General features: G+C 36.3%; 1 protein-coding gene across 5 annotated transcripts in view; it reads left to right on the forward strand.

Annotated features, from left to right (window-relative positions):
* Nucleotides 1-24,977, forward strand: part of RPAP3 (RNA polymerase II associated protein 3) — a 34,298-nt gene that overhangs the window by 5,698 nt on the left and 3,623 nt on the right. For 4 of the 5 annotated variants that reach the window (XM_055395202.2, XM_055395203.2, XM_055395204.2 and 1 more), the window contains exons 4-15: nucleotides 1,913-2,035; nucleotides 2,846-2,973; nucleotides 5,904-6,025; nucleotides 7,193-7,263; nucleotides 8,230-8,355; nucleotides 10,151-10,278; nucleotides 15,946-16,067; nucleotides 17,073-17,143; nucleotides 17,263-17,364; nucleotides 22,217-22,455; nucleotides 23,670-23,856; nucleotides 24,818-24,915. In XM_055395202.2, coding sequence (XP_055251177.1) covers nucleotides 1,913-2,035; nucleotides 2,846-2,973; nucleotides 5,904-6,025; nucleotides 7,193-7,263; nucleotides 8,230-8,355; nucleotides 10,151-10,278; nucleotides 15,946-16,067; nucleotides 17,073-17,143; nucleotides 17,263-17,364; nucleotides 22,217-22,455; nucleotides 23,670-23,856; nucleotides 24,818-24,915 — 1,517 coding nt within the window. The remainder of the gene's footprint in view (nucleotides 1-1,912; nucleotides 2,036-2,845; nucleotides 2,974-5,903; nucleotides 6,026-7,192; nucleotides 7,264-8,229; nucleotides 8,356-10,150; nucleotides 10,279-15,945; nucleotides 16,068-17,072; nucleotides 17,144-17,262; nucleotides 17,365-22,216; nucleotides 22,456-23,669; nucleotides 23,857-24,817; nucleotides 24,916-24,977) is intronic. The other variant, XM_088836953.1, reaches the window with a different exon arrangement.

Consider the following 24,977-nt stretch of genomic DNA (forward strand, 5'->3'; position numbering starts at 1 on the left):
TGTTTACTTACCACTCCATGCAAGTTCACATGTGAGCAGTGGCCTTGGTGTTCTGCTGCCGTTAGTTTTCTACACGTGTCAGTGTAGGAGGGTTGGACAGTCTTGGCTTTCATATTGGTAGGCTGGTGGTATTTCTATTACTTTTTTCTTTTTTTTGGTGCTATTTCTAGAATCTTTATGCTAAAACCCATAGCTGCTTTTCAGTCCATCTTTTTGTTTTGTTTTGGTTATTTTGCTGTTGTTTTTAAATTTTTTTTGGCTGCGCTGTGCGACAGGCAGGATCTTAGTTCCCTGACCCCAACAGTGGAAGCGTGGAGTCACTGGACTGCCAGGAAAGTCACTCAGTCCCATCTTTTAATATTCATTTATTTAATGAAACTAAGCACAGATCTTATTTCATTTTAAAATTTATCAACAATTTTTTTCTTACATAAATTATTTAGAATAGTAATAACTTGTAAAAGAAAGGATTTTATTTATATAGTAAAGTGTTTGTTTATATGAGCTTTTGGAGAAGGCAATGGCACCCCACTCTAGTACTCTTGCCTGGAAAATCCCGTGGACAGAGGGGCCTGGTAAGCTGCAGTCCATGGGGTCGCTAAGAGTTGGACATGACTGAGCGACTTCACTTTCCCTTTTCCCTTTCATGAATTGGAGAAGGAAATGGCAACCCACTCCAGTGTTCTTGCCTGGAGAATCCCAGCGATGGGGGAGCCTGGTGGGCTGCCGTCTCTGGGGTCGCACCGAGTCGGACACGACTGAAGCGACTTAGCAGCAGCAGCAGCAGTGAACTATTTAATTCTCATTGGTTTAAAATTTCTTACTCAGGCATTCCCTGGTTGCCTGGGATTCTGAGCTTCCACTGCTGTGGCCCAGGTTCAATTCCTGGCTGGGGAATTGAGTTTCTGCAAGCCATATGTCATGGCAAAAAAAAAATTCTTACTGAAAATCATTCTTTTATTATATATAGTGATGCTAGTGGTAAAGAACCTGCCTGCTAGTGCAGGAAACATGAGACATGGGTTCTATCTCTGGGTCGAGAAGATCCCCTGAAGGAGGGCATGGCAACCCTCTCCAGTATTCTTACCTGGAGAATCCCCATCAATGAGAGGCCAGGTGGGCTACAATCTGTGAGGTCGCAAAGAGTTGGACACGACTGAAGCAACTGAGCATGCATGCATGCATACTAAAAAAAATAGTTTAAAAAAATACTGATGCAGTCCATGAAATGATTTATTACCGTGAAAGGAATGTCTGAGTCCAAAGAGATTTGAAATTGCTGGACGAGCATGTTGTATATTTTCTTTGATAATCAGCTATATTTCAGAATACATTGATAAACAGTATAACCTAGTTATTGAGAGGTCCTTGGAGGAGGCAGACTGCTTGGGTTCAGATCCTCATTTGGCCACTTCCTAGCTGAGTGACCCTGAGTGAGTTTGCTAACTTTTATTTCTCAAGCTTTTCAAGTGAAAAACATGGATAATTATATCTACCCTCATAGGTTGCTGTGAGAATCAGGAGTTAATTGTACTTTGCAAGCAGTTTTTGTTGTTTTAAAAATCAGAAGAAAAAAAAAGGTTTTTAGATAAAACTTTTCTTATATAAAACAACAGTAGTTTGCTGCTAATAGTTTGTGATTTAGGGGTGGTTTGTAGACTTAGTCTACTTTATATGAGTTCAAAATCAGATTGTGTAAGTGGTTTGGATCTTGGTTTTCTAAATAAGAATATCCTTTTTTCTGAATTAACTCTTAATAATGAGAAGTTATTTGGATTGTTTTTATAGGCCTTTAAGTCCTTAGGTTGTAAAAGCTTAAGTTCTGTTGAATGTTCTTTTTTTTGGGGGGCAGTATATCTTTTCTTTTAATGGTCATTTAATTATGACACTGTTCCCCTACTTTTGATTTCAGGATAGTATCCTTGATGAACTTGACAAAGAAGAGAGTACCCATGATTCTGTGTCTCAAGAATCCGAGTCAGAAGAAGATGGGATTCATGTAGATTCACAAAAGGCTCTTGCTCTAAAAGAAAAGGTACTCTTTAGGTTACTGTTGGTTCCTTCAGGTAGGCAGGATTTGTAGAAAATCATGTGGCCCCCAAGATTTCTACAGTGTAATTTAGTGGGTGTTCAAGTTGTTTTTGGCTATATCCCTATCAGGAGGCAGTATAGCGTAGTGGTTAGGAGTGTGTGCTCTGAAACCAGATTATCTAGGTTCAAGTCCGGTGACAAGGTCTTTTAAATGGCCTGTATGTACTCAGTCTTCTTATCTGTAAAGTAAGATTAGTATTATTGTAATAATTACTTAAATTATTATTTAAATAATAATTATTTAAAACTAAATGAATTATTATATGTAAAGTACTTGGAGTGTACAGAGAGTTGTTCCAGGGCTTTAAGTAGTAGACTGAAGTACTAATCAGATCAGCGTGTGATTCTTGACACGGATGTTGTATCCCCCTACTCCATATCACAGACTGTCTTTGGTTGCATTTTGGAACATATGACATCTCCCTGAAAAATGTCTCTTTATTGTTTTTTTTTTTTTTTTTAAATGTCTCTTTATTGTTAAACTGGCTATATTGCTTTTTAAAGAGGTGGCACTCTTTGCAGATTAAAATTTATCTTGATGCCTTTCTTTTGTTGCATTTCTGTGGGTTATTGTGAATAAAAGTATTTAATGCTAGGTATTTTACTCGTTTTTCTGCCAGGGCTCTTGGATTGGGCCCAAACTATGACCATTAGCCTTAATTACATGGCTAATGAGATAGGAAGAGATGAATAATGAAAGAAAGTAGCTCTGGAATTCTGTGTCAGTGTACATCTGAGTTGTATGCTTTTACAGGGCAATAAATACTTCAAACAAGGGAAATATGATGAGGCTATTGAGTGCTACAGCAAAGGCATGGATGCTGATCCATATAATCCCGTGTTGCCAACAAACAGAGCATCAGCTTACTTCAGACTGAAAAAGTAAGGGGTTTCCATAATGTGTGTGAATATTTTATGTGCATATGGAGACTGTTTTTTTTTATTTTAAATCTTTCTTAATGAAATGTGTGGGAATGCTTGAGAAAATTTTCCATTTCTTTACAACTGTAAATTCTTATTCACTCCCTTTTACTGAATTCTTTAACTTAAGCCATTTTAAACATTCAGGTGCTCAAACCTTGCTCCTTGTAGCTCACTTTATTGAGGTGTTCCTCCTATGAAAATTGAGTAAGATGCCCTTTTCCTAATTTACAGACGAAAAAAAGTTATCTGGGTAAAAATTCTTTATAAATTAATTTTCCTTCATTATTTTGAAAATTATGTATTTACTATTTAATACAGAGAACTTTTATTATGGTAAGCTTAAAATATGTTCCAACGTTTAAGTCATACTGTTCCAGCGTTTAAGTCATACTGATCCTTAAAATACATATTTAATGTTAAAGAACATAAATGTATATGGTCTTAATCCTAAGCAGAGAAATTAAAATTACTATTTGGAAATATGAATTATATTGGTGTCTGAGTTTTTACTATTTTTAATATTATAATATTTTTAATATATTTTAAAATCTTTGAAACATTAATATCCTGACAAATTAGAGGATATTTACCTTTTATAATATTTGATATCTACTGTATGTGTAAATGATGAAGAATAATTTTAAATAAATCTGCATGAACATGCTTCCCAGCTTAAGAATCAGAACATTTTTCAAAGCTACTTTTGATATTCTCTTCTATATCCTGACCCTTGTCCCTTCCAGTTAACCACTATCTTGAGTTGTGTATCATTCTTTTGATTAAAAAAAGATTTATTATATATGTGTATATCTCTAATATACTGTATAACATTGCTTATTTTTGAGCTTTAAAAGTATATCATTGGATATAGTTTTCTGTGGCTTGTCTATTTCTTTGAATACTGTATTTCATATTTCAGTTCATCTCATGAGATATGTTCATGTTTTGCATATATCAGTAGCTGTAGATCAATAGTTGTAGACCTCTCATTTTCACTGTTAAATGCATATGCAGTTCCTTTTCAGGAATATACCATTATGTATCCATTCTCTAATTGCTGGATTGCTGGTTGGTTCTTTTATTCCTCCCCTTCCTTGTCTTCTCCTTTCTTTTCCTGCCTTCCACCCTCCTTCCCTTAATTATTTAACAGCAGTGATACTGTGAGCACTTCTGTACATGTTTCTTGGTGCCGGGTCTTAGGAAGTGCACATGATCAACTTTTAATGATGGTGACCAGTTGTTACAATGATAGTTGTACGTGCTTACATTCCCATTAGCAGTGCATAAGAATACATGTTACATATCCTTACCAACACTGGCGTAATGGGGCTTCTGAATTGTTTGCAGTCTAGGGGGTGTAAAGTGGTAATTCATTGTGGCCTTAATTTGCATTTCCCCAATTTCTCATGTGGTTGAACATCTTCTTATGTGTTTATTCACCACTTACCTTTTTTATTTTCCTGTGATATGTTTGTTTTATCTTTGGTCCTTTTTTCTGTTAGGCTGTTTTTCTGTTGATTTTTAAGCATTCTTTTTTTGGGGATACTAATTCTTTAGTGTTTATAATAATTATCTTCTCTCCGTTTGTAGCTGATCTTCTTTTTTTAAATGGTGTCTTAGTGAATGGAAATTCTTATTTTAATGTGTTTCATTTATTAATTTTTATAAAATGTTGGCAGTTTGAAAAGTATGATTTGTGAAAATAGTCCCCTTCTTTGAGTTTGTAACAATCTCCTTTATTTTCTCCTAAAAGTTATGTTTTACTTTTCACTCTTAAGTCTCCTTGTGTATGCTGAAGGTATAATTCCAGTTTCATATTCCAATAGTTTCAGCCCTATTTATTGAATATCCTTGCTTTCCCCATGGATCTGCAATTCTGCCATTGTCATATGTCAAGTTTGCATGGATCTGTTTCTCATTTTTTTCTTCTCTTCATTGATCAGTTGCCCATTACTATAGTCATTCCATACTATGTTTAATTTTTATAGCATTATAGTAAATCTTGGTATTTGGTATAGCGCCTTATTATTCTTTAGGAATGTTGGGTATTCTTGGACTTTTACTAATCAGTATAAATTTTAGAATCATCCTGTCCAGTTCCTTGAAAAATCTTGATTACAATTGCATTGGACTTATAGATCAGTTTGGAGAGAATTATATTGTTGTATTTTTGTGTCTTATAGATGAATGTGAAATTGCTGTACTTATCTTTCATGTCTTGGAAGACAGCCTCGTAATTTTCTGCATCTGGATGTTGTACATCTTTTGTTAGATTTATTAGTTTTTTGTTGTTGTTGATATCTATTAGATAGCCACCTTGCTTAACTTTCTTTATTTCTAACAGTGTCTAGATTGTTTTGAATTTTCTTGGTAGATCATTATCTCATCTGAGAATGTCAGTTTTATTCCTTCCTTTCCAGTCTTTTTAGTTCTGTTTCTTTCTTATGGAACTCCATTGGTCAGGACGGACCTCTAGTAGAGTACTGAGAAAAAGCAGTGATAGTTGGCATTCTTTTCTTTGCTTTAAAGAAACCGCTTACATCAGAAATTACTGATTTTGATGGGCTTATCTAAAAGGAGATGGTAGCACAGGGAACTCTGCATAGTACTCTGTAATGGCCTCTGTAGGAAAAGAATCTAAGAGAGTGGAGATAAATATGTATACACACACACACGTGTACATATATGTATAGCTGATTCACTTTGTTGTATGCCTAAAACTAACACAATACTATAAATCTACTACTATAAAAATTGAAAATAGAAAAAAAAATAAGAGAAACATGCCTTCAGATGGGAATTAAATCCCCTTTTCAGAGATTTCAGAAACAAATTTTTTGAAGTTTTTAACATGATTTTTATTAACTTTATTTTTTTTTAAATTGCAGATTTGCTGTTGCTGAGTCTGATTGTAATTTAGCAATTGCCTTGAATAGAAGTTATACAAAGGCTTATGCAAGACGAGGTGCCGCTCGATTTGCTTTGCAAAAATTAGAGGATGCCAAAAAAGGTATTAATGTTTTCCAGGTCACCATTGTCTAAAAAGTTATTTAATAGTTTAACTGATTCTATACAAAGAATAATAGATAATCACAGTTACTATCTTCAGAGATCTTTCTATGTTGAATAAAACTGGTTTTTGCAATTTAAAATGTATTTTGATATTTTGGGAAAAGACCGTGTTATTTGCCACTGATTAAACTGGTTCATATTCTCATTCAACTGTGTCTTCACTGTGTTACCAGGGGAAAGTTATGTATCTTCTCTGATTTTCAGTTTCTTATATGTGAGACAGATTAAAACATCTTGTTGGCTTTTGTGCAGCTAGAGGTAATACATGAATCTAAAACATTTTAATTTATTTTAAATTTTTAATCTTTTTATTATTTCATAAAATAGGCTTGTGTAGTATAAATCAGAAAATTGGAATGAAGTTTGTGTCTGAAAGATTGTGCTCTTTCTTGGTTTTATGAGATATAACTTATGATAGCAAGTGTTCTCCCTGAGGCTCGAAGAAGGAGGTGATCGGACACAAGGATTCAGGGTTTTATCTGTTCTGGGAGAATGGAGGAAATCCAGTGGAATAATGTCAGTATTTCTTAGTTCCTCTTAATTTTGCTATAGGATAGTTTTGTCCCCTGTAAGCAAATGACTGCTGTTTTATACAGGTTTTTGAATACCATATATCGCTTTTAGATTATTTATTTGTTGTTGGTTACACTGAGTCTTTGTTGCTGTGCGCAGGCTTTCTGTAGATGTGGCTAGTGGGGGCAACTCGGCATTGTGGCACACACGCTTCTCATTGTGACTTTTCTTGTTGTGGAGCCCAGGCTCTAGGGTATGTGGGTTTCAGTAGTTGTGGCTCACAGGCTCAGTCCTTGTGACTTGTGGGCTCTAGAGCATGGGTACAATAGTTGTGGTGCACAGGCTTAGTTGCTGTGAGACATGTGGAATCTTCCTGGACCAGGGATTGAAGCGTGTCCCCTGTGTTGGCAGGCAGATTCTTATCCACTGTACCACCAGGAAAGTTCCATATATCTTTTTTTTTAATTAATATATTTTTTAATTGAAGGATAATTGCTTTATAGAATTTTGTTGTTTTTTGTCAGACGTCAGTGTGAATCAGCCATAGGTACCATATGTCTTTTAAATATTCTGTATCTTCTGTTTTACTCAGATTATGAAAAAGTATTAGAACTGGAACCAAATAACTTTGAAGCTACAAATGAACTCAGGAAAATTAATCAGGTAAACTGTAGTTATTTAAATTAAGTGTGTTACTTATTACCTTTATTTGACAAAGTAAATGTTTTTGTATAGACTTGTACTATGTAATATAGACATTTTTCTAATTTTAATTCTTTGTACTAGAGTTTTTTTAACTAAACACATTGTATAAGCTAGAGGTGGTATAATGTTATTTGAAGATTCTTAATTGTTACCTTAAAAAGCTGAGATATTTAGAACTACTGCTGCTTTATTTAACCAGATGAAAGAATTATTTTTCTTTATCCCACTAATTTTTCTGATTTGGCTTGTGCTTTGTTTTTGTACTAAACTTTCACATATTTCTTTGATTTTTGTAGTTTTAAAGTTGCTCCATCTTTACGGTTTATACAGAGAAAATAATACTAAATTTTTAGAAGTAAGAAAATAGATATTACTTAACTGTAAAATTTGTTGTCAGATTATACTTAATAGTTATATATTCCTTTTACTCTACTTTTGCATCATTTATAATTATCTTGCCATCTGTTGAAAGTAGCAATGATTGAGGAAAGTCTGCCTTTAAATATTGGCATTACATATTACATACATCAATTTGACTCTTAATTGTGAACTGTATTATGTTTTTGTGTTTTATCCTAGGTCAAATAATGACTATGAATAGTAAATTTGAGAAATTTGGTGATGTGGTCTCAATTACCTTCTTTATTTTTAAAAATTGTTCCTAGAACAGTGTAGAAATTCAAAAGAATCTTTATTGAATAAATAAATGAACAGCTCTTTAGTGAATAGTACTTACTTTAATTGGAATAAGATGTACATTAAATTTATTTGCTTTTTAATTTTGTTAGATTTTGAATTGGAGTAAATATTTTAATTATTTGAAATGTGGCAGGAATTCTAATATGAATAGTTTGTTATTTTCAAGTCAAACATGTATGCATCTTCCATTACTTGTTTTATTTAGCTGACTGCTATGTTTTCTAGGCTTTAACTTCCAAAGAAAACTCATATCCAGAGGAAACTGATACAATGGTTAAGTCAGATGAAGGAGAGAAAAAACAAATTGAAGAGCAACAGAATAAACAACAAGCTATTTCGGACAAAGATCGGGTAATCCAGGATTCTAACATGTATATGTTTTCCTGAATTTACTTTTAGTTTTTTGTGTATCAGTTAAGTTTCTGTCTTTCCTAATGTTATATTAAATTTCTCCTTCAGTAGAAACTGAAAATTAAATATACTAAAACTTTTGGAGCCTACTAATTAAAACTGAGTAATTGATGACTTAAAACATAATTGTAAAAAAATATTATATATAAGTTTCAGTTCAGTCGCTCAGTCGTGTCCGACTCTTTGCGACCCCATGAATCATGGCACGCCAGGCCTCCCTGTCCATCACCAACTCCCGGAGTTCACTCAAACTCATGTCCACAGAGTCGGTGATGCCAGCCAGCCATCTCATTCTCTGTCGTCCCCTTCTCCTCCTGCCCCCAGTCCCTCCTAGCATCAGAGCCTTTTCCAATGAGTCAACTCATCGCATGAGGTGGCCAAAGTATTGGAGTTTCAGCTTTTAGGAAACAAATTATTTTTGAGCATTTTGACATATATTTACATATAGATGGTTATACAGTTAACATAGAAATTAATTACAGTGCTTCCTTGGTGGCTCAGTGGTAAAGAATCCACCCACCAGTGTAGGAGACACACATTCGATCCCTAGTCTGGGAAGATCCCACATGCCATGTGGCAACCAGGCCCAGTACCACAACGACTGAGCCTGTGCTCTAGAGCCTGGGAACCTCAACTACTGAAGTCTGTGTGTTCTAGAGCCCATGCTCCTCAAGAAGAGAAGCCACCACAATGAGAGGCCCAACCTTTGCAATAAAGAGTAGCCCGCCACTCATTGCAACTAGAGAAAGTCCACGAGCAGCAATGAAGACCCAGCACAGCCAGAAATAAGTAAATAAAATTATTTAAAAAAGAAATAAATTGAAATTGATTCTTATTTATTTTTCATTAGATCTCACTGAAGTATTTTTTTTTCCCCCTTTTTGGCCTCACTACGGGGCACATAAAATTTTAATTCCCTGACCAGGGATTGAACCCACGCCCCAGCAATGAAAGTATGGCATCTTAACCACTGGACTGCCAAGGATGTCACACAATGAACTATTTCTGATCAAAATTTCTTTAGACGTAATTTAACATACTATAGGCTTTCATGGACCTCCAGAGGATTCCTAATAAAAATTTATGGAATGATTATTGATTGTGATATATCTGACTTTGATTATAAATAAATGTTAAAATGAAATCTAGTACACCTTCCAGTACAATTTGATTTATTCTCTGTTTAGGCATATTAATGTTACTGAATAGTGAGCTGTACAGTCTGGTACTCTGTTCTTTCACAAAAATTATTTGGATTATGAAATTCTTTTGTACAGATTCTATTTTTTTTATTGTGCCTCGCTGCTTGGGGGATCTTAATTCCCCAACCAGGGATCAAACCAGTGCCCTCAGCAGTGAGAGTGTGGAGTCGTAACAACTGGACCACAGGGAATTCCCTGCACAGATTCTAGTATAATTAAAGAGTACAATATTTGGGCCTGTATTTATTAAAATGTGTTTTTCATTTAAACTTTGTCTAATCTTTAATTGGTAAAATAATGGTTAGTGCTGCAAGGTAATATAGTAGCGTACTTTTTTTTTTAGTGCCGAAAAGAGAACCATTATAAAAAACAACCCAAACTAACAGATTCTAAAACATCTCATGGATTTTTAGCAATTAAAAAATAGGTTAATTACTGGTATAATAATGATTCGTATACTAACAGTGTTGCTAAAAATTTGAATTCAACTAATTTTTTTTTTTAATTCTCCATACTTTTTTCCAAAATGATAGGGAAATGCATTTTTCAAAGAGGGGAAATATGAAAGAGCAATCGAATGCTATACTCGAGGGATAGCAGCAGATGGCGCTAATGCCCTTCTTCCAGCTAACAGAGCAATGGCCTATCTGAAGATTCAGAAGTAAGTATGGTTACCTTTAATTCTTCGCAGGATGAAAATAAAATTTACCATAAAATGGTATATTATCTAAATAATTAAATTTAACTCACTGCTGCTGCTGCTAAGTCACTTCAGTCGTGTCCGACTCTATGTGACTCCATAGACAGAAGCCCACCAGGCTCCCCTGTCCCTGGGATTCTCCAGGCAAGAACACTGGAGTGGGTTGTCATTTCCTTCTCCAATGTGTGAAAGTGAAAAGTGAAAGTGAAGTTGCTCAGTTGTGTCCGACCCTTAGCGACCCCACGGACTGCAGCCTATCAGGCTGCTCCATCCATGGGATTTTCTAGGCAAGAGTACTGGAATGGCTTGCCATTGCCTTCTCCGATTTAACTCACTCTTAAGCATTAAATGAGAGAGGGTGTGTGTGTCATAGTACATATTCAGTAAATGTTGTTGTTGTTGCTTAGTCGTGTCTGACTCTGCGACCCCATGGACTGTAGCTCGCCAGGCTCCTCTGTCCACAGGATTCTCCAGGCAAGAATCCTAGAGTGGGTTGCCATTTCTTCTCCAGAGAACTGTCTGACCCAGGGATCGAACCTGCATCTCTTGTATTTAGCAGATGGGTTCTTTACCACTGTGCCACTAGTTCTAAAGTACTTACTCAGTTTTGGTCTGGCATTATACAGTTTAACGCTTCTTTAATTGCTTTATGCTATTCTGAATTAGTGATTTAAAAATATTTTTAATCTCAGAACCCTTTGGGCAGAATCTTACCTGGAAGCGTATGCAAATACAACAAAAGAGAATTGCTGTTGTTGAAACTGCTGATTGATTACATACAGAACTAAAACTTGGTCCTGTGATACTAACCACATATTTCTGGATGCACTCAAGGGCTCCATGTTGGACAATCAGCAGAATAATATATCTGATGATAGAAACTATGTCTTTCTTGTAATACTACACACTAGTTATAAAATTAAAGATTCCTATAAATATTATAAGTAGAGATTCTAAACGTTTTGGTGCCACAGACTGCTTTGGCTGCATGGTGCACCTTTCTCAAGATAATTTTTAAGTGTGTAGTTACACATTTAGTATTACAAAGGAAACCAACTATATTGAAATAGAGTTTTAAAAATATTAAGATTTGTAATGGTAGTTCAGTTCAGTCAGTTGTGTCTGACTCTTTGCGACCCTGTGGACTGCAGCACACTAGGCTTCCCTGTCCATCACCGACTCCCGGAGCTTGCTCAAACTCATATCCATTGAGTTGGTGATGCCATTCAACCATCTTATCCTCTGTTGTCCCCTTCTCCTGTCTTCAGTCTTTCCTAGCATCAGGGTCTTTTCCAGTGAGTCAGTTCTTTCCATCAGGTGGCCAAAGTATTAGAGCTTCAGCTTCAGCATCAGTTCTTCCATTGAATATTCAGGACTAATTTCCTTTAAGAGCTTCCCTCATAGCTCAGTCGGTAAAGAATCTACTTGCAATGCAGGAGAGCCGGGTTCGATTCCTGGGTCGAGACAATTCCCTGGAAAAGGAAATGGCAACCCACTCCAGAATTCTTGCCTGGAGAATCCCATGGATAGAGGAGCCTGGCAGGCTATAGTCCATGGGGTCGCAAGAGTCGGACACGACTTAGCGACTAAACCACCACCAATTTCCTTTAAGATTGACTGGTTTGATCTCCTTGCAGTCCAAGGGACTTTCAAGAGTCTTCTCCAATACTACAGTTCAAAAGCATCAATTCTTCAGGGTTCAGCCTTGTTTATGGTCCAACTCTCACATCCATACATGAGTACTGGATAAAAGATAGCTTTGACTAGACGGACCTTTGTTGGCAAAGTAATGTCTCAGCTTTTTATTATGCTGTCTAGGTTGGTCATAGCTTTTCTTCCAAGGAGCAAGCATCTTTTAATTTCATGGCTGCAGTCATCATCTGCAGTGATTTTGGAGCCCAAGAAAATAAAAGTCTGTCACTGTTTCCATTGTTTCCCCATCTATTTGCCATAAAGTGATAGGACCGGATGCCATGATCTTTGTTTTTTGAATGTTGAGTTTTAAGCCAGCCTTTTCACTCTCCTGTTTCACCTTCATCAAGAGGCTCTTTAGTTCCTCATTGCTTTCTGCCATAAGAGTAGTGTCATCTGCATATCTGAGGTTATTGATACTTCTCCCTGCAATCTTGATTCCAGCTTGTGCTTCATCAAAATTTGTGATATAATGGTATGTATACTTTTAAAGATTAACACTGTACAGAGGCTTCCCTGGTGGCTCAGTGGTAAAGAATCTGCTTGCCAATGCAGGAGACACAGGTTCACTCCTTGATCTGAAAAGATGCCACATGCTGCAGAGCAACTAAGCCTGTGTGCCGCAACTATTGAGCTTGTGCTCTCAAGCCTGGGAACCACAACTGCTGAAGCCCATTGCTCCCTAGAACCTGTGCTCCACAACAAGAGAAGCCACCGCAGTGAGAAGCCAGCTCACTGCAGCTAAAGAGTAACCCCCATTCACCACAACTAGAGAAAAGCCACACAGCAATGGAGACTCAGCACGGATATAAATAAATAAATAAAGTTATTACAAAGAAATTAAACACACTACAAAATGAGAAACTGCATTTAAAATACAGGCAAGTTATAGAGAGTGTCATACTGAGTGAAGTAGGTCAGAGGAGAAGTATAATAATAACATCCCTTATATGTGGAATCTAAAAATAAATGATACAAATGAACTTACTTACAAAACAGAAAGAGACTGACAGATTTAGAAGACGAATCTATTATTGCCAGGGGAGGGGATAGTTAGGGAGTTTGGGAAGGTCATGTGCACACTACCATATTTAAAATGGATAATTAACGAAGACCTATTGTATAGCACATGGAGCTCTCCTCAGTGTTATGTGCCAGCCTGGGTGGGAGGGGGTTTGGGGAGCAGGGATACATGTATATGTATGACTGAGCCCCTTTGCTGTTCACCTGAAGCTACTGTAGCATTGTTAATTGGCTATACCCCAGTACAAAGTGTTCTTGCCTGGAAAATCCCAGGGACGGGGGAGCCTGGTGGGCTGCCGTCAGTGGGGTCACACAGAGTTGGACACGACTGAAGTGACTTAGCAGCGGTTAGCAGCAGCAGTACAAAATAAAAACTTGAACAAAAATTTCCAAACCTAAAATAGATATAGCCAAGTTAAAGTTAAAAAAATTTAAAGATAGTGAAAGTTTGAATAAAGCCACTAAAATTTGGGGATGTTCATTGACACATCCTCTCCATATTGATCAACCAGTAAGTGTGTCTAGGGAATGCCCAGAAAGCACAGATGATTACATTACCAGTGTGATAATGGTGGCTCATGGTAAAGAATTTGCCAGTGCAAGGAGACGCAGGAGACGTGGCTTTGATCCCTGGGTCAGAAAGATTCCCTGGAGGAAGAAATGGCAACACACTCCATAACATATGGCTTCACTCTTTGGCGTCTAAGTGACTGCTAGGGACAGAGTTGCCTGGTAGTTGGCCAGCTGTGTCGGGCATTTACAAACAGGTACTATGATCAAATGCAGACAAACATCAGGTTAAATTACCCTGTTATTTCTGAAATAGTTGTGCTACCTCAAAGGTATCTGTGACAAATGTGGTGTGATATGAAAATATCTGATTTTTATTGGTGACAAAGTCATGGGTACTGTTTTTACTAATGTGGTTTATTATCTGCAGTTGTAATTGAAAGCTACATGTCATTTAAAAGTTAATGGTAGTAAGGATGTAGTATTTTTCCCAGCCAGATTTTCAGATCTTTCAAAGGATCACAGGCTATCATAGAAGAAAATTTTAATTTGTATTTAACTTCATTGAAACTAACAGACTCACTGGAGATGTATTGTTTTGATTAGACTGAGTAAAAGTCATTGCATTTCTTACTAAGGAAATTTTTGAATTTTGCTATTCAGGAATTGCACATGATTAAAAAATTGTAAGGCCTACATTTTTACGTTTGATTAATGCCAAGAATACCTTCTAATAGATGAGAAATTATATCTACGTTTATGAGGGCTCTAATTTATTATGTTTTGTTGCTTTAGTTGATAACCACATAAGTATATCGTAGCAAGTTTTTTTAATTTAAAAGACCTATGTGAGTCTTACTTGCATCTCTTTCTAGTATGTCTTTATTTTTTTTGGTTGCACTGCCCAGCTTGCAGAGTCTTAGTTCCCTGACCAGGGTTCAGACCTGTACCCTCAGCAATGAAAACGCTGAGTCCTAGCCATCGGACCACCAGGAAATTCCCTTTAATGTGTCTTCTAGATTTGCAGTTAATGTCTGAAGTTTTCTCTACTAAATAGTGAGTGCTGTCAGTTATTATAGACTAGATGAGGAACAGGGAAAAGAGCAACTTTTCAAACAGGAGTTTGAACGGAACCAAGATGTAAAGGGATGATATGATTAGTGAGGTGAAGAAACAGGTCTAGTGTCCCAGTGCAGGTTCAAAGACACAGGAAGCAAAAATTCCGTTGTACCTTCTGGAAAGGGCAGGAGGTTCAAATGATGACTGATATGCAGGGGCACTGGCAGAGATAAGGCTGGAAAGTCAAACAAGCCCCCAACTTTGTCCTCTGTAGAGGAGCTCGACTTCATCCTAAGAAGTGTGGAGACCATGCAGTATCTTGAATGGGAAAATGATACAATCAGTCATGTAGAGAGTAAACTGGTTGGGGCATGGACATGAACACACACAAACATAATCTTTCTCTTGCTCAGAAGTGAATTAAAGAATTCAGAAAAAAACGAATTCAAGGGTGTTTAATCTTGTTCATATTAGGTCTTATTTTGAAGGTAGGATGGCATTCATTTAGGTCTTGGGAAGAATGTGATCACAGAAGATTCTTTTTCTAAAGTTTATTATGAAACTTTTCATAGTAAACTCTGTGTACCAAATCATCTAGTTTTCACATGCCATACCTTTTTTGTCATATTTAGTTATACTTTTTTTCCACCTGAGTTATTACAAAGCAAATCATGGACATGATATTTCATCATTTAAGGATGCTTCTATACATAATCACAATACCATTGGTATGCAAAGTTTATTCATAACAATTCATTAATGTCATTTTAATATATGAGGATATCAAGATTTTTATTTTTTTTTTTACCTTTTCTTAACTTTTTTGTTATGAAGCAGTACCCAGTCAGACTGAATTGATTGCTGATTGCATGGCTGAATAGAATTTATGAAAAGTATTAGATGATATTTTTTCACATACATAATGAATTTGAAGTATTAAGTATGTTGTTTTCCTTAGGTGATGTGTAGTATGGGTAAATCTTAACGAAGTTTGGAGAATTGATGCCAGATTTTGTTAATGTAGTAACTGTACATGTTGAGAGTTGGAGGGGAGGTATGCTGTGGTGTTTTGTCTGCTTTATTCATATTTTACCATCATTAATTGCATCCTTCCAGCAGACTAGTTTCTGACTTCTCTTAATCTGTTACCTTCTCCTTCCTCAGCCAGAGGATTCCAAACTTTGGTGAGAATAAAAAATTTAGGAATTAGTCTTTTCCCTTAAACAGAGATTTGGGAATTGGTAATTGAAATTATATGTATATTTTTTATATTAGAAACTCAGTTTACATGAAGTTTTCTATAAGCTACATTTTTCTGCTTAGTATTTATATCATGTTTAATAGGTATGAAGAGGCTGAAAAAGACTGCACACAAGCTATCTTGTTAGATGGTTCGTATTCTAAAGCTTTTGCCAGAAGAGGAACTGCAAGAACATTTTTGGGAAAGCTAAGTGAGGCCAAACAAGGTAGGACTATTTTTATAACAACTGGCACTCACTCTCCCTGTTGACACTCCCAAGTTATAGTAGCAGACATTTTCGTAGCCTTTCCATGGTTTGAGGATACAGAACTTAGAGAAGTACATTTTCTTTCACAGTTTAGGTTTGCAAGTTTGGAGAAATTCAGCTTCCATAGTGGGCCTAGTTATCTTCTAATAGTAATACAGTTTGGCCAATTGTCAATCAAAATTAATGAAAAATTTGAATTATAGGTAAGAAGGAAAAAAGCAGGAAAAAGGGAAGAATGAAAAGGAAGGGAATCAACAACCAGAAGATAGACGTTAATATGAGATCTGTAATGATGTACACCATTTTTAGGTGTACAATTCAATGCATTGAGTACATTCATCTTTTGTGTAACCATCACCACTGTACATCTCCAGAACTTTTTCATCATTCCATTTTGAATACTCTGTTGTTTGTCAGTAATTCTCTATTCCCCCTTCCCTCTAGCTCCTGGTAACCAGCATTCTATTTTCTGTCTCTGAATTTGACTGTTTTAGGTACCTCATATGAGTAAAGAATCATACAATAGTTATCCTTTTATTTCTGGCTTACTTCACTTAGTGTGTCTCCAACACTCATCCGTATTGTAGCATATATCAGAATTGGATTCCTTTTTAAAGCTGAATAATATTCCATGATCTGGAATTCTTTTAGATTCTCTCTTACATTTGGTGAGTTACCCTGTCATTTGTTATCGGTGTGAGCTTTGATAAGTAGATGACCTCTAGCCCTCGGGCCTCAGTTTTGTCACTGTGAAGTGGAGTTGTAGTGAAGGTTGCCTGAGAATTGATATAAAGCAAAGAGGAAAGCACTCAATAAGCGTTAGTTCTTATTATTGCTCACCAGTTTCCTAGCATCCTGAGTAAAGCTTCTTGAGATATAGGTATGGGGTTATTAATATATGATTTCTTGAACTCCGTAAGGTATTTGCACTAATTTATTATGTTTCTTAAAAATTCGTTTTAGATTTTGAAACTGTTTTACTTTTGGAGCCTGGAAATAAACAGGCAGTAACAGAACTCTCCAAAATTAAAAAGGTAAGGGTTCTTCTTTCCACCAAAATATGGTCCTATCTTCTGAAGCTTAAATACCTTTATTTGTTGTGTGATTACGTTGAGAATATTTTGATAGTCATAATTACAAATTTATTTTCAAGGAATTAATTGAGAAAGGACACTGGGATGATGTCTTTCTTGATTCTACTCAAAGGCAAAATGTGATAAAACCCATTGATAATCCGCCTCATCTTGGATCAACTGTAAGTAAACCTGAATTTTTTTCCTTGCTATTTAAATATCACTGGTATAATAAATTGAGCTGAAACAAGCTGTTGAGTTAGGAGATCTCTTAAAAGATATGTTGAGATCTCTTCCTGGAACCAGTTTTAGAATCTTACAAAAAATACTTCTTAGGAAGATTGGCATAAGAAAATTAGAGAAAATGGAACTGTTTTATGTTCTGGCATAACTTTTTAAAGTGTCCTTTAACGCTAAATATTTCTTCATATTTTCTGATTGAAAAGGAATTTGAAGCAGTTGTGCATTTTGTAATTAAACGTCTTTTATTTCTTTTACTGTTCTTATTTGAGATTGGGATTTTATTACAGTATAGTCTTGCAGCTTCTGTGGGGTTAGATCTAAAATGAACACTTTGGCAAAAATCTAGTACAGGCATACCTCATTTCATTGCACTTTGCAGATACTGCATTTTTTGTAGATTGAAGATTTGTGGCACCCCTCTGCTGTGCAAGTCTGTTGGCACCATTTTCCCAATAGTATTTTCTTTACTTTCTGTCTTTGTGTCACATTTTGGTAATTCTCTCAATATTTCAAACTTTTATATGAATTTATATATATACGTAAAATTTGATTGGTAATTTCTGATGTTTACTTAGTATCATATATGGAAATTATGAAAGATAAAATACATACAAAAAAGTACCCAGGACAAATTAAAATTTAAAGGATAAAGTGAATACCTATGAAACCACCAACTGGGTCAAAAAATTGAAATGTATCAGCCTCCAGAAACCTCCCTGTGTGCTCTTCACTGATCATGATTACCTGCCTGTCCCTGGGAAGTAACTGTTAATGCATGGATGATGCTTTGAGAGAAATGCCGATTGTACAATGAGCAGATATTTTTGTCCTACTTTTACAAAGGAAGAAGGCGAGGCAAAGAAAGTGTTTTGCCAAGTTCTTATTTCAAGTAAGGAACAGAAGAATTCTTTAATACATTTCCTGGGTTCTTATTTTGTCTTCATTCTTGAATTTTCTGAGATAATATTTCATGTGCCAGGCATAAATCTAGTTGCTTATACATTACGTTCGTTGTCACACATCATATTTTTTACCTATTATTCTATTTTTTACAGTAAAGGTGATTAAATATTTAATTCAGTGTGATTTATACTTTTACATCTCTATAAAATTTTGTCACAAAAGTTAATTCCAAAGTTTTAAAAAACTAAGCGTTTGTCAGACTTTGCTTGTCCATAATTATAAAAACACTGCCATGTGGTAAATCAAATATATGTATGGAAGAATGTTCTGTGGCCAGTGTGTCCTAAACAGCTTTTATAAATCTTTTGAGTTCTGATCTCCCTCAGGTTATAAATCAATTATGTTAGTAATTATGAAAATGCAACATGAATTTGAATCTTTTGTGGCTGGATCTCAAAACAGAACACCTCCATGAATTGAGAGATCTGGGGTTAACCATTTTGTAATTGATCCAACACAAGCAAAATCATTATCTTAGTAGGAAGGGGAAAATTTGCTCTTTATTTTTTAACAGTTCTCCGTTTTAAAATCTGGGCATTATTTTAAAAATAGTATGGCAGTTTGGTATGATGCTTTTGGTTTGATTTGAGTCCCACCTGATAAAGGCTTCCCAGGTGGCATTCAGTTCAGTTCAGTTCAGTCGCTCAGTCGTGTCTGACTCTTTGCGACCCCATGAATCACAGCACGCCAGGCCTCCCTGTCCATCACCAACTCCCGGAGTTCACTCAAACTCATGTCCATCGAGTCGGTGATGCCATCCGGCCATCTCATTCTCTGTCGTCCCCGTCTTCTCCCACCCCAAATCCCTCCTAGCATCAGAGTCTTTTCCAGTGAGTCAACTCTTCACATGAGGTGGCCAAAGTATTGGAGTTTCAGCTTTAGCATCAGTCCCTCCAATGAACACCCAGGATTGATCTCCTTTAGAATGGACTGGTTGGATCTCCTTGCAGTCCAAGGGACTCTCAAGAGTCTTCTCCAGCACCACAGTTCAGAAGCATCAATTCTTCGGCGCTCAGCTTTCTTCACAGTCCAACTCTCACATCCATACATGACCACGGGAAAAACCATAGCCTTGACTAGACGGACCTTGGTTGGCAAAAAAGCAGGTGGCCCAGTGGTTAGAAAAAAAACCCTCTTGCCAGTTCAGGAGACACAGGTTCGACTCCTGGATCAGGAAGATCCCTTGGAGAAGGAAATGGCAACCCATTCAAGTAATCTTGCCTGGAGAATCCCATGGACAGAGGAGCCTGGCAGTCTATAGTTCATAGGGTTGCAAAGAGTCGGATACGACTGAAGCAACTTGGCAGGCAGGCAGGCCACTTCATAAGCTTTAAAATCTTAGGCAAGTATAATCCCTATGTGACCTTTTCTGCTTAAGCTGAAAATAACTTATAGGTTAGTTGAGATCAAAGAAAATGATGTCCAGGAATGCTAAGCAGTTTCAGGTGAAACAGATGTTAATTTCCTTTTCAGTCCTTTTTGTGGCCTTTGTGTGAGGCCACCTGAACACTGAGGAAAGTGGTCAGGAAAGGGGTTACTTTATTCAAGCGAGAGGCTCAACCATGGCCTGGCAGTTTTGACTACTTTTGGCATGCCTTCTCTCGAGAGACTGTAGGTGAGCAGTAATGTAGACCTGCTGGGCCTGGAGTTCCTAGATAGGAAATGAGTTAGTTTCCACTATTTTATTTTCTATTATTTTATTTTCATTTTCCTGTTTTCCCATATGAAAATTTCACCTTTCTACTTGGTCTTTCTTCTCTGTTTTTTCTCATTTCTAGTTTCTTTTTCTTGAAATGGTCATAATATAGAGCTAAAGAAAGTGTTATGTTTCTAAATCTTAATTTAAAAAGAGATGAATTTGGGAATTCCCTGGTGGTCCAGTGGTTAGGACTCTGTTTTCACTGTCAACCACTGGGGTTCAGTCCCTGGTTGGGGCACTGAGATCGCACAAGCCGTGAGGTGTGGCCAGAAAAAAAAAAGAATTTGTGCTTTTATGTTTTCTTATATCTTTCAGCTATAGTGGTATCTTTTATGTTTTTCTCCTTTTACCAGTATACTGTCATCCCCTCATCCCTCCCAGCCATCATCAGTAACACTGAGCAGTTCTCAGGAGCCACTGCTGCTGCTGAGTTACTTCAGTCGTGTCCTACTCTGTGTGACCCCGTAGATGGCAGCCCACCAGGCTCCCCTGTCCCTGGGATTCTCCAGACAAGAATACTGGAGTGGGTTGCCATTTCCTTTTCCAATACGTGAAAAGTGAAAGTGAAGTTGCTCAGTCCTGTCCAACTCCTAGCCACCCCATGGACTACAGCCTACCAGGCTCCCCCGTCCATGGGATTTTCCAGGCAAGAGTACTGGAGTGGGTTGCCATTGCCTTCTCTGCAGGAGCCACTGGTCTACCTTTAAACAGATCATCTCTTAGGAAATTCATTAACTCAGATCAGTTTATACATCTCTTGTCATTGACAGGATTTGGGTTTTGTTTTTTGTTTTTTGCCTCATGGTGTGACATGCAGGATGTTAGTTCCCTGAACAGGGATTGAACCTGTGTCCCCTGCAGTTGAAGTGCACAGTCTTAACCATTGGACTGCCAGGGAAGTCCCCAGGATTTGGTTTTAAATGGAACTGGGTCAATATAATTCAGTAGTAGTTGTCTATTTTTTATAGTCTGTTCTTTAATACTATTTTTTAACATTAACGCATGTCCATTCTTGGTCAGTATTTTGATAGAAAGCTTACTGGTTTTGATCGTTCTCAGCAAAGCAGAGGCCTTAGATTAACATGACTATCCTTTACGATAGAACTGCTAACAGGATTCTGTTAACAAAATATAATAGCTTCTTTATTTATGTGTATTCATCCAGTGACACTCAGTTGTTACCATTAGGTTGTTTCTTAGTTATGCTAATGTAACGTCTGGTTTTAACACTGAGTTTAGTATAAAAGGTTTTTATATTTCAACTTTTTAATTTAAAATTCAGTCGTATAGTTGGAATGAAAGCAATATACTGAAGAAAGTTTTTTTTAAAAAATTAAAGTATTACATGTAAGCTGAGGAAGAAATTGAAAATGTTTAACATCTGTTATGATTAAAATAAATAGTGAATGCTATTTATTTTAATAAATTAAAAACCATTATTATGGTCAAGTACTTACTAACTTTGTGAATATTATTTGACAAGTCTTTAGTCCTGGGCTGGTTTTATCCAGCTGCTGCATATGTAGAAGATGCAGTTAGGTTTAAATATTAGTTTCTTTCATGCAGAATGCTGTTTATTGCCTGACATTGTTCTGCTTAGCTAGCCTGCAGTACTGATATCATTTGGCCATATTTTTTCTTGGTTTTGTTGCCTCTGGGATACACTCAGGCCTCCTTGAGATGGTACACAAATCCCTTTGTAAGCTGTCTTTAAGCAACCTTTCCGGCTTTGTCTCACCTCTCCTCCCCTGGCACCAGCCGTGGTGGACGTCTCACCTTTCCACTGGCCATGCTGTACCCTATCACACTGCTATTCCTGCATGCTTTTCCTGTGAAGCTCCCTCATGTCAATTTTTATCCTCCTTCCTCTGTTCTTTGGGCACCCTGTACCTTCACATTTTACAGTGCCTTCTAATTATTTCTACATGCACTGCCTTTCCCCATTTAGACATGCATATGGTAGGTGCCGTGACTCTTCTTGTTCTTTGCATTCTCAGAGGGTATGACTCCAGATTGAATTTACTTACAGCTGAAATATTGGCTGAAAGAACATTGCAACCTTTTAATTTGTGACCTTAAAATAAGAAACCTTTGTATATTGATGTAAAGAATTGATTTTATTGTTTTAGAAGCCACTCAAGAACGTTATTATTGAAGAAACTGGTAATTTGATACAGACTGTTGATGTGCCGGATAGCACTGCTACTGTGGCTACTCCAGAGTGTAATCCTGTTAACCTGGCAAGCGTAGCAGCAACCGCAGGCATGACAAATAAGAACTCAAGCCAAGGTGACCTTTTGCCCACAAGTGGCATCCCAAAAGCCAAAGTACTGAAAATAGAAGAAATCAGTGATACTTCAGCTCTTCAGTGAGTAGAAATACTCTTATTTGATAATCATCTGAATGGTAATAATTCCACTGGAAAATTGATAGTACTGATAAGACCTCTGGTTGTATTCTTCCCCATAACCTTTTGAATTATCCAACTTTAGATTCTGTTCTTTTTTTTTTTCTTTTTACTTAAATGTAAGAGAGGTTTTGCTGAAGGAATTATCATTATTCCTTTACCATAGTGAGGAATTTAGAAATGATAAAAGTACCTTGAACAAATTGATTTCATCTAGAACTTAAATAAATATGTTTTACTTTGTAATTCAGCAAAAATTTTTAATTTTTTGAAGGGAAGCTTCATAAACAGTAGAATTTGAGCATTGTCATTATTCTAGCCATTGATATTTGTGATTATTTGTAGGCTCTTTAAATTTTGCTCAGAATTTTTTAAAAAGTCATGCATTTTCTTAATCATGAGAATATAAAAGACATAGATTAATAGTTTACTTTGGGATATTGAAGTTTTATTGTATATTCTTGATTGCTACTCAACAGTCCTATTAAAAACTTTTTTTTAAACTTTGAATTCTAGTAGTTCTATTTAGAGTGATAGTATAGATTGTGGGAAAACTTTTAAGTTGGCAGACTTTTTTTTTTAAAGGAGGAAGCATTTCTTTTTGAAATCTTTCTTGAAATGGTGATAATTCAGATAGTTCAGAGTGAAAGGTTGAGTTGTGAGTAAAGGTGATATAATAATGCAGTATGGGTTTCCCTGGTGGCTCAGACGGAAAAGAATCTGCCTGCAATGTGGGAGACCCAGGTTTGATCCTTGGGTTGGGAAGATCCCCTGGAGAAGGGGATGGCAACCCACTCCAATATTCTTGCCTGGAGAATTCCATGGACAGAGGAGCCTGGTGGAATACAGTCTGTGGGTTTGCAAAGAGTCAGACACAACTGAGCACTAACACTGTTAATACTCATGCAGGGTGTGGAAATAGTTTGTCAAAGGCTGTTAGCCCAGCTAATCAGAACAGGCAAATACATAGTCAACACACGAAAATTTGTAGAACTATAATGTCTTGCCAAAATTATATATATATTATCCTCTGAAAGAATTTACTACTGGCAGAATATAGATAACACACTATTAATAAAGTCAGAAATTTTAGAATCTCTATTGATGTTCTGTATATAAACTTTGACTATTTGTTGTTTCTTTTCTGATTATTTGATGCCTCTGAAATATTTCAGCTCTCATGTCAATTTGAAGAAGGATGTATGTCAGTCTTTCAGTGAGAAGATTCCTATAGAGGTAGACAAAACACCTGCTCAGTTTATCAGGACTGTTCTTCCTCCAGTTCCTGCAAACTCATTTCAGCTTGAATCTGATTTCAGACAACTGAAAAGTTCTCCAGATATGTTGTATCAATACTTGAAGGTAAGAGGTAGGAAGCTAGTAGTTCTCTTGTAAGTTAAAGGTCAAAGAACTTCTTTTGTCACTATATAATAATAGGGTTGTATTTCCTTTGTGAACAGTATGATTCTGGGTTTCCCTGATAGCTCAGTTGGTAAAGAATCTGCCTGCAATGTGGGAGACCTGGGTTCGATCCCTGGGTTGGGAAGATCCCCTGGAGAAGGGAAAGGCTACCCCCTCCAGTATTCTGAGTGACTTTCACTTTCATGTTTCTTTCACAGTGTGATTGTAGAAAATGCTCTTATCCCTTGCCTAATACATATATCATCCTGATCAGGCCATTTTAAGTATTTGCAACCAGGGAACTTTTGGAAATAGGTTCTGTGTTAAATTCTGTTTTCTAACAGAAACAATCTAATTTCATACATCATGACTTAAACTTAATTCTCCATTCTTCAAGATGAGGAAAGAAGCTAAAATACAGTGAGTGCCTTCTGTGTGCCAAACTATGCTTACAATATTTAGGTAATCATTCTCCTGAAAATGAACTTTAATTTGCTCAAGGAAAAGAGTCAAATCATATGAAACTCACCAAATAATGGATTTTTCAGCACTTTTTCAAGTGTAATTACTGTAATAATTTCTTATAATTGTGCGGTATATAATATTTCAAAATATATTATCTCATGTAGTTCTATTTTTTAAACTCTCTTTTTATTGCTTCTTGACCTCTCTTGTTTCCTGTTTCTCTTGGGTGATATATGTCTCTCCATGAGATTTTTCTGTGAATTGAGCAGAGCGATTATCTTACAGTCCCTCTAACTTTCTGTCATAGTTACATTTCTGTGTGATTCCCCATTATTGCTCATTAAATACTTATGCATAGTAGTTGTTCTTTACTATGTTGATCTAAGCATTTATTATATAAATAATTTGTGATTGGGAATATTGCCATAATTTTCTAACTCCTTATATTTTTCCCAAGCAAATTGAACCATCCTTGTATCCCAAGTTGTTTCAGAAAAATCTAGATCCAGATGTATTCAACCAAATCATTAAAATTCTGCATGACTTTTACATTGAGTAAGTAAATTTAGTTGTACTTTCCTACTGTAATGCTCAGCTGCTTTTAGTGATTTGGAAAA

The sequence above is a fragment of the Moschus berezovskii genome, chromosome 6, assembly GCF_049115385.1.
Source record: "Moschus berezovskii isolate FMDL1 chromosome 6, NW_MosBer_1.0, whole genome shotgun sequence".
In the NCBI taxonomy this organism is placed as follows: domain Eukaryota; kingdom Metazoa; phylum Chordata; class Mammalia; order Artiodactyla; family Moschidae; genus Moschus; species Moschus berezovskii.